This window comes from Podarcis raffonei, chromosome 3, assembly GCF_027172205.1.
Source record: "Podarcis raffonei isolate rPodRaf1 chromosome 3, rPodRaf1.pri, whole genome shotgun sequence".
NCBI classification, from domain to species: domain Eukaryota; kingdom Metazoa; phylum Chordata; class Lepidosauria; order Squamata; family Lacertidae; genus Podarcis; species Podarcis raffonei.
This window is the reverse complement of record NC_070604.1, coordinates 88,256,676-88,266,802: the sequence shown is the minus strand read 5'-3', so window position 1 is coordinate 88,266,802 and position 10,127 is coordinate 88,256,676. Positions and strand designations below refer to the sequence as shown.

Genomic DNA, 10,127 nt, shown 5'->3' with positions numbered 1-10,127 from the left:
TCTAAGCACACAGAAGATTACATGTTGCAGGGTTCAACAGTGTGTAGAATATTACTCTCCAACTGGTCATTTGTTATATATCACTTCTTTGTGGTGAAATGGCAAGCCCCTTGAAAAATCCATTCATAATCTTTCTTGAAACTGGCAAATGGATTCATTCACCTTTACCACAAAATCTGAACTCTCTTGTTTGAGGGTGGGGGCTAGCTAATACACTTATTATTATTTTTGGATTTTATAAAAGAGAAGCAATAAACTATACATGGTTTCCACATCAATTAAGGTAGGTATTGTGGATGTGTTTGCTGCCCTGGACTCTGTCAGAAGAAAAGAAGGGGCATAAATTCAACAGCAATAATGATAAATGGCAATTGATAATAGATAATACATGATGCCATACATGGGTTAAGACTTTAGAAAGGTCATCCATAATAATTCGGTGTCATCTGCAAACTTGGCTCCCTCACTGCTCACTCCAGACCATTTACAAACAAGTTTAATGAAAGAACTCACCTTCCCACTCTCTGCTTCTTGTTCTCTAACCTGCTACTGATCCATAAGTGATAATTGGAAGCAACAAAAAATGTATTTCAAAAATTTATAAAATACTGCTAGAATGAGAGACAAAGGATGAGATTATAAATGCGACTATGACACATTGGGCGATAGACATTGGCCATAATATAGAAATGGAAGTGTAGGAGAGGCTATGGAAATCAACACTGAACTTCTTGGCATGCTATGCCCTAAATAAATAAAATTTATTATTGATATAAATAAAATTTATTATTATTTAGCCTGACTCCCTCCTTTGGCAATCTCTTCACAGAACTCTAGCCCAATGGTTGCCATCAATTTGATTTGAATTAATTTTATAATGAAATGATTTTAGAATGCTGCATTATTTTATTATTGTTAGCCGCCCTGAGCCCGGCTTCGGCTGGGGAGGGCAGGATATAAATAAAATTTATTATTATTATTATTATTATTATTATTATTATTATTATTATTATTTAAAGGGGAGGGGAGATTTATAGGTGGTATTTAACTCCTAGTAAATTATTGAAAAGGGATCCAAATTATGTTGGAAATGCCAGGAGGTAGAGGGGACCTTCATGCATATGTGGCGGTCCTGTAAACAGCTAAATGGTATTGGGAAATGATCTACACAGAATTCAAAAAGATGCTAAGATTGACTTTTCAAAAAAGAAAGAAAGAAAAAGAAAAAATGAGGCTTTTTTTTTAACTAAGCATAACTAATGGAGATATCCCTAAAAAGAAAGTTAGCCTCTTCCTCTATGCAACTACAGTGGTTAGGATATTATATGCTAAAAAATGGAAGGACAAAAAACTCCAACGAAAGAAGAATGACAATATAAGTTGATTGAATATGCGGAACTTGCAACTATGACAGCGAAGATAAGAGTCCAAGATGAGAGAAAGATATGGGAAGAGTGGGGATTTTTTGGAATTATTTAAAGAGATACAATAAACTAATGAATTTCCAAGTAGAATTAGAAATATGAACAGCAGTCAAAAACAGTATGGTAAATGTACAGAGTTAATCAATGAAAAAAGATAAGGGTTACAGAAAGCAGATCAATTGAAAAAAGCAAAGAATTGAAAGTCTGTTTTCCCTTGGGTTTTGCTACTGATTCTTTTGATCACAGAAAGAGCACACACACACACCAGAGCCAGGAAAACCTTGTTGTCTAAGGAAGGCCTCTTTCTAGACAGTAACTCTCTTATAGCTCTTTCTGACTAGGAGTACACAATAGCTAACCCAGCTGGATGAGAATCTTCACTGCTAGGAAGATGTTCCAACCTATTGTTCTAAAGATGTTTTACCAGCATATCACACGGGGAAGCTGCATAGAGATCCCAAAGTTACTGGTTCTAGACTCTGTGGATCCTGACACTTGTATCCATCAATCATGTTTTTATGTGCCTATGTCAGTAGCTAGGAACTGGGGGCCCGTGCTGCCCCTTTCACCCAGATGGTCTTGCTTATATACCACATCTGTTTCTCCCATCATCCAGGACAGGGTGCAAAGCAGAGCTGGAAAGGCCCATGGATGTCCTCCTTCATTGTTTCTGGGCTGTTCAGAGGCAACAGGGTTGGTCTAGTGTTCCAGCAATCAGTGATAATTCCTTTGCACTATCAGTCTGGTTGCTGGCCACTAAAGCACATTATTCTGTATTACAACTGCAGCTCCTGCTTCTCTACATGGCTTCAGTTTCTGTTGTGGGTGGAAAATTTCAGGCATGTACCCCCACTTTGTGAAGCAGGACGCATTAAAGAAGATCCTCCCAGAGTCACATTAGTTCAGGCTTAACCAATATGGTGCCCTCCAGATGTTGAGAACTACAATTCCCCTGATCCCCCAGCACTAGCCATGCTGGCTGGGGCTGATGGGAGTTGAAGTCCAAAACATGCTGAGGATAATAGGTTGGCTACCCCTGTATTCGTTCATCACAAAGGTGCTGCAGGGAATGGTAATATTCTTCTAGGCATCTTTCTTCACAACCAGTAATCCAAAGCTTCTCTTCCTAAAGTTCAGAAAAGGGCAAGCAAAGTAATCAAGGAGTTGGAGCAACTCCCCTACATGGAAAAGTTATACCATCTGGGACTTTTTAGTTTGGAGAAAAGGCGGGTAAGGTTACAAGGCAAATGAAGCTGAATGCTGGAAAATTTAAGACAGAGAAATAGAAAGTACTTGTTCACACAGCACACAGTTAAACTATGGAACTCATTCCTTCAAGATGTAGTTCGTATCCACCAAGTTGACTTTAAAATAGGATTCAATCAATTCATGGAGAATAAGGCTATCGGTGGCAAACTAGCCACAATGGCAATGTTCTATTGTCACTATTGGAAGGCAGCAAGCCTCTGATTACTAGGAATCTGGTTGGCCACTGTGAGAACTGGATGCTGGACCCGATAGGTGTTTGATCCAGCAGAGCACTTCTGACGTTCATTTTAAACAGGGCAGGAAGGAAATGAATGTCTTCTACTGAAAGTAGGGAAGTTAGTTGACACGTTTGTGCTGGACTCCTTTGAAATTCCCTAGGCATGATGGGTATTTTCCTGTTTCCTAAGGCAGCCTTCTGCCCTACTTTATAGAGGAGAGTCCCCTGTTTGTAGTGCTGTCCTGTCCGAGTCCAGTTTAAAGAGAAGGAATCAAAATAAGGAAAAGCAGGGACCCTCCACTCCAAAGTCACATTGACAGTGTGGCTTCTGGTATTAGCTAATGACTTGCCTTTTTGCCTAGGCCTTGGGAGAGGGCTTGATGTTATGAGGTCAGCTGTAATAATAATAATAATAATAATAATAATTATTATTATTATTATTATTATTATTATTATTATTTGTACCCCGCCCATCTGGCTGGGCTTCCCCAGCCACTCTGGGCGGCTTCCAAAAAAATATTAAAATCCTCTAATACATCAAACATTAAAAGCTTCCCTAAATAGGGCTGCCTTCAGATGTCTTCTAAAAGTCTGATAGTTGTTGTTCTCTTTGACATCTGGTGGGAGGGCGTTCCCAGCTGTAAACGTGGTGAAGTAGTGGCAGGACTGTAGGACTACTTGTAAGAATTCCAGTTATGTTTTACTTTCACAGTGTAATGTATCCTGTTGTATTTGGATTTGTTGTATATGTTTTATGATGTAACCTGCTCATGGATCGTATGCTAATGAAGAGTGGGATAGAAAGTGAAGAAATAAAATAAATACTGCATGGCCCATATTGCAAGAGAATGTTAAGGAAAATGGTTATGCTTCAGTGTCATTTTGTAGCCCTGCATTGCCCCCCCCCCAATGTTTATTTCCTTTACACTTAAAAACATCCCTCATTTGTCTAGTCCAGAATGATCCTAGACACTTATTATTAACTGGATCATCCCTGAACTGAAATAGCACTTTTATAGCTGGAGTGATAGTCTGTAGCAGCATGATCCAAAACCATAGTGTGTAGAGCGCAAATTTTAACAACACACTCCTAATCACTAGATACATTGACTAAGAGAGGTAAGTATGCGGTGTACGTCCCCCTGGCTGAGCTGACTTCTGGCAGATCTATTTATGGGTGAGGGAAAGCCTTGCTGTCATAAATTATGCCAAAGGTGGTGGGCGTGGCAGGGGCTGCACCCAAACGCTCCTGATTAGCTGGCCCCACCCACTTGTACCACTCAAAATCCAGGTGTAACTAAATCCACAGGAGTCCGTGGAAGACCAGAAAATCCAAGTTTTCACTGACCTCCCCCGATTTTGACCACTGACCACCTGGCCAGAAGCATTTAGGATGCAGTTTATGTGCATCTACCTAGGTAGAACTGCTCCGCCCATCTCTGGCGACCTAATGCTGCCGCAGGTCTCTCGTCCACTGTTGAGACGCACCAAATGTGGGGGTTACCCTTTGAGTAGCTCCTCTGTGGCCAGCATTCCCCCTCTCAACGTTTACTTCCAGGGGCTGGCGGGGTGCAGGGCCTAAAACGAGGGCGGCGGTGCTGCGGCGGCCCTTCTGGAGGGTTTGGGGCACCCAACGCCTACTCAGGCCCCAACCTTGAGGGCCCCAAGTTCGCTCCCGCGGGCCAAACGAAGCCGAACTCCGCGAGGGAGCGCGCTGCGACTGACGGAAGCGGAGCTACTCGCCCGGTCTGAAAAGCGCGAGGCGCTGCCTTGGCTCCTCCCAGAGCATCAGAGAGCCGCCGGCGTCTTAGGGGAAGCCGACAGGGTAGTTCGGAGCCGCTTCCCCCGCCTGGCCGAGTGTGGCCCAGCGCCGCTGCCGCCCACTTAACTTGCGCGCAGGCCGGTGAAGGCACGAAGCTGGCGATGTGCGGCTGCGGCAGGAGGTGCGGCCGGGCGACGCCGGGAGCCGCCTCGTCCTCGGGCCGCCGGCTTCCCGCCACGCCGCTCTTGCTGCTCGCCTACCTGAGCTACCTGCTGCTGGGCAGCGCCGCGTTCTGGGCGCTCGAGTCGCCCCGCGAGAGAGACATGGCGGGGCGGCTGCTGAGTGAGAAGTGGGACCTGCTGGAGAACTACACGTGCCTCGAGAGGGAGGACCTCGAGGACCTCGCCAAGGTACCGGGGGTACCGGGGTGGGGAGCGAGCCCGTTCCGCCGCCTCCGAGGAAAGCGTCGCCTCTGAGCCCCGGGGCAGTGAGGGGGACGACAGGACGGCGACGGCCGGGCTGGGCCGAATCCCATGAGGGAAGGGAGGCGCCGGCTGTGTGCGAAACTTGTCCTCGCATGCTCCTCTCTCCCCTCAGGCCGTTGTTGTTTGTAGATACTTAATGGGGGGCTCTTACGGTTGAGGGGAGGGCGCTTTGCGCGCGGGCAGAGGCACGCTCGTCTGTACGCGCTCCAAGGCTGGTCCTGGCCCGAAAGGAGGTTGGGAGCGGGGAGAGAACTGGCTGATAGAGGACAGTATAATCGTGGGAATGTGGCTAGGAAGGTGCCTGGCGGGTGGGGAGGAAGTCTGTCCGGAAGAACTTTTGCAAAAAGGAAAAGTAGGAGTCCATGGACAGCCCAGCCCTTCTGGAAATACTAGGGTAGAGTGAAGCATTGCACATCCACGAAGATGGTTGGGACGATGGATGGGAAGGCAAAGAGAGCCCCCGAGAAAGGGTTCTGCGATAAGGAGTTTTCTGTAGAAACCAGGGGAGCCGCCTGTCCAAAAATGCAAGACTTTGAAGAAGACCACATTATACCTGAAACCAGTGCTATTTTTCTAGAAAAAGACGTGCTGGAGCTCGCCATGAGCCTTGTTCTGTTAGAATGGCAATGGCGCCCACCTGAGAGGTGCTGGAGCTGAGCTCTCCCTGAAAAAAAGCCCTGCCTGAAACAGTAGAGCAGCCATGGGGAATCTGTGGTCCTCCGGATGTTGGGCTACAACTCGCATCCACCTTGTTCATTGGCACTGCAGCTGGAGCTGGTGGGAGTTGGGAGTCCAAAAGCATCTGGAGGGCCAAAGGGTCTCCATTCCTCATCCCTAGTGTAGAAAGATACTGTGCAAGAAAGCTCCATCAGCCCTAGCTGGCATGTCCAAAGGTCAAGAGGTGGTGAGAGTTATGGTTCTCCCATCCTGCTGAAATGGAAGTATGTCACATGGGGCATGAGATGCTGAATGCATGTGAGCTGGGACATCTGAGAGTCTGAGCAGGAAGTCCTCAGTTCAGATGTTCCCTTAGTCATGAGCTTCTTCATTATCGCATTATCAGACAGAAGTACCGTGTCCCTAATGCAGTCAATCCAAATAGTGCCATCTTCTCATGGTACTACAAATCCAACCACAAACAAAATAATTAACCATTTGCCTCCTTTTATTGTTATGGAAAGCACCAAGTTGAAGAAGGCTGTTTTGTTGGTACTTCACATTCTGCTGCTTGAGCAAGGCTGCTTCACCCTCTGAGCTGGCCCTGGTCAGCTCACCCTCTGCAATATGGAGATGAGAATGCTGCCCTATGGGGTTGTTATAAGACATGGCAGGGAAAACAACTGATGTTTCTGGACTAGAACTCCCACCATCCCTGACTAATAATCATGCTGGCTAGGTCTGATGCAGTTCAATGACTTTTGGAGGGCCACAGGCTTCCTTTCCCTATTATAAGATTATAAGTCCTGAGAAATATACTTGAAGTACTGCTATGTAAATATAAATAGCTATTGCTATGAGCAAGACAAATGACCGTGGATTTTTTAAAAAAAATATCTCAGTGCTATTTTCTGTTGACATTGTTCCCATATTTGGATGTGACTGTCCCTGAAGAACTCATGGGAGAGCATGGACAAAATGAAGTAGCATATAGAGATGTTAAGTCATGTGTTGTGTTTCACATCACTTCTCCTAAGCTTAACGTTATTTTATTATTATTATTGATACACCACCTAATGTGTTCAACTGGCTTTACAAGATAAACAGAAAGGCAGGGCACTTGCAGTATAAAATGGTTTTTAGATACGATTTGGTAGGTGAAAATAACAAACAGCAGAGTTAATCGATGAGGAAGGATAAGGGTTAGAGAAAGCAGATCAATTGAAAAAAAGCAAAGAAGACTGTTTTCCACTTGTGATTTGCTACTGATTCTTTTGATCATAGCAATTACAAGCTGGACTCACTCTTTTGAGTCAACTGATATGTAGGCAATTTGGTGTACCCTCTGGGCTTCTACTCTTGCTTCTGGCACAGTCTGGTTTGAATTTTGTGGCTTAGTCTTTGGGAGAACCTTTCTGGGTGAGGGAGAGAAGTAGTTGAATTTGAGCTTGGTTGGTTTCATCTCATCCCACTGTTCTTTAGTCTTCCCTTTTCCACAATAGGGAGACTGAGACATGACTAGCCCCCAATTATAATGCAGGAGGTGCATGAGATAGGCATGATTCACGGACTTGGTTTGCACATCACAGTAAGCCAAGCTATAGCACCTGCTTTCCTCCCTCCAGATCTTTTAGCATAGCACAGTGCAACAGCGGCTAAGCCAAGGTTTGGCTTAGCATGTCATTGAAAGGCAGGATCATGGTTAAGCTCTCTCTTCTTGGACCACAATCTATATACCAAGTTTCATAGCCTCCTTGGGAGCAGGAGCAGGTTTTGGTAATCCTTCGTAAGCATCATTGGGAGCCCAATGATGCTTCCACGCGTGTCTTGTTTGCGTATATGGTCTCACTGGTTTGATTTTCTTCCACATTATCAGTGTGGGAGAGAACCTTTCTTGTAGTAAAGACTCTAAGATAAGGAGCCAGTTAGGGTTTATGATGTTTCACCTATGTACCTGAAAAGACGCATTAAGATTAATATTCACCCCAATATATTGTTGTTACTTATCTGTGTTAATAATGTGGAGAAATAATAACTTTCATTTGGAAAGGGCAAGGTCCATCTAACTTCAAAACAATCTTAATCACCACTACACCATAATAATCTGGCACTCAGATGCAGGTACTCCAGCAAAGAAACTTTGATTTCAGATATGGCTTATAAAGTAATCCTCTCCAAGGCTTTTTAGAAGACCCTGAAAACTATCACCCAATAATGCCTGGCTCATATGTCACATTGAACCATAGTTTATTTTATCTTTGGTTTAATGAGAACACAAAGTATGTTTGTTCATACTGCTGAAATCATGGGTGCTTCACTCCACCCCCATTGCCGGGAAACAAGCCGTGGTCTCACTTAGTGCTGCACCTGAACCTGGATTTGTGGTTGGTTCCTCTCAGTAACCAAAGTTTGCTTTGGACTTAGCACTTGTTTGTTTGAAGGAAACCAACCATGAGCCCAGGATTGGAGGTAATGCAAAGGCAGGCCATGGTTTGCTTTCCAGCTGCAAAGGAAGACTGCAACACCCATGGTTTCAGCAGTGCACACAGGTACACTGAGCATTCATATTAAACCACAGGGTCTTGCAACTATGGCTTAATGTGATGTGTGAACAAGGGCTAAGTCATCTTGATATTCCCACAAAAAATATGTTCAGTATCTTTTAAATAAATGAGAAGTGCTGCTTAATGGAGGCTATGACATTCCTGATTCATTATCCCAAGATTACTGTCCAGATTTGGAATCTATTCTAACATTAGATCTATTAGTTACAGTAAGATAAAGTGATGATGCTTGCCAGAAGACATAAGAAACAGATCCTGGATGGTCATTATCATCTATCAGTGTCGTTTATTTAATGCTTAAGGCTTCATTTTTTGTAATAATGGGCCCATTTTGAGGCAATTTAAATTTTATCTACTCATTCATTGGGGTCTATAAAGATGCTTTATTATACTAAGGGTCATTGTTTGTTAGAAGGGAGGATAAAAAATTGTTGCTAAGAACATATCTTGCTTGTCATGTGGTGAAGCAATTTGTGTAGCTCTAGTGTATGTGTTCCTACATCAACTATTTGGGAGTCACATAGGGCACCTATTGCATTACTTAAAATTGAAGTAGGTCTCCCTTCTTTAAAAACACGTGTTCTTAAATCCATGATTCCATACTGGAAAAAGCTGCTGTTGTTTGATAAACATTTATAACAAAACAATTTTTAAACCTGCAGAACCAAGAAGGCTGGCAGCAATGTTGTAATCAATCCATGTTACCAGTTTCCTCTGCAATGTCATCACAGGACATATCTCACCATAAAATCCATGGTGCAATTAAGATGCCAAAATGGACCTAGAATTCTTCAAGTTCTCTGTTTGGTATATCAGAATTAAGCCCAACCATAAAAGGGCTGCTTATGTGTTGGAATTAACTCTTTGAACTGTGTTTACTCAGCCTAGATTCCTGGCAAAACAAAGAAAGGGGGAAACTGAGGCATGGAGAGGGGAGGTACTGGGAGGGAGGGAGGGGAACCCACAGGCATGTCATGGCAAAGTTACCATTCAAGCTCTGAGGTGGATTTCTGCAAGAGCTATTGGATTCCAAGTCTTGGCCCAGTCCGTGCGTCTCATATGCCCCTAACAGTTCAGACTGTTGCCACAGGCCAGAGAGATATACGTCGTCTTGTCAGAGGCCAAGAATCTGACCAGAGCTATAGCTTTTGCCTGGGAAGGTGGCAGCATATTGCCAGCTTCCAAATTCACAGAACTAATTAAAGCCATTATCACACGCAGGCTGGCCCTATAAAGTATTGCCAGGGCAACTAAGAACAGGGACTGTTCTCTTCATTTCAGCATTTTATTATAAAATATATATTTCCTTGTATATTAATAAAGCAGGATGGACCAAGAGCAAGCGTGGATCAAAAATCAATAGTGCAAATATAACTAATAACTTAATTTCCCTTCTCTGTTATGTCCCAACATCTTAATTAAGCTTTAGCAGGTGGAACAAAGTGTCACCTCATGCATGAATAGGGAAAGTATAAACAGGGGAAACAAAGGCTTCTCTCTGCCTAGTCAAAGGATCACTGTGAAAGAGGCAGCTATCTGTTCAAATTTATATCCCATCTTCTTTCCATGGAGTGGTTTATGTGATTCTCCCCTGCCCTCTGGAGTCACAGCTACCAGATTTTTTAAAATTAATCTGGGGGCACTTTTCAACTTCCTACTAAATAGATGGATTTTGTCAGGGGACTGATTTGTAAATCTGGGGACTGTCCCCAGGAAACGGTGATGTCTGGTAACCTTACCCTATGAGCT

General features: G+C 43.9%; 1 protein-coding gene across 1 annotated transcript in view; it reads left to right on the top strand.

Annotated features, from left to right (window-relative positions):
• The first annotated feature begins 4,624 nt into the window (after window positions 1-4,624).
• Window positions 4,625-10,127, top strand: part of KCNK17 (potassium two pore domain channel subfamily K member 17) — a 28,358-nt gene continuing 22,855 nt past the window's right edge. The window contains exon 1 of the mRNA XM_053382933.1: window positions 4,625-5,082. Coding sequence (XP_053238908.1) covers window positions 4,834-5,082 — 249 coding nt within the window. The 5' untranslated portion in view covers window positions 4,625-4,833. The remainder of the gene's footprint in view (window positions 5,083-10,127) is intronic.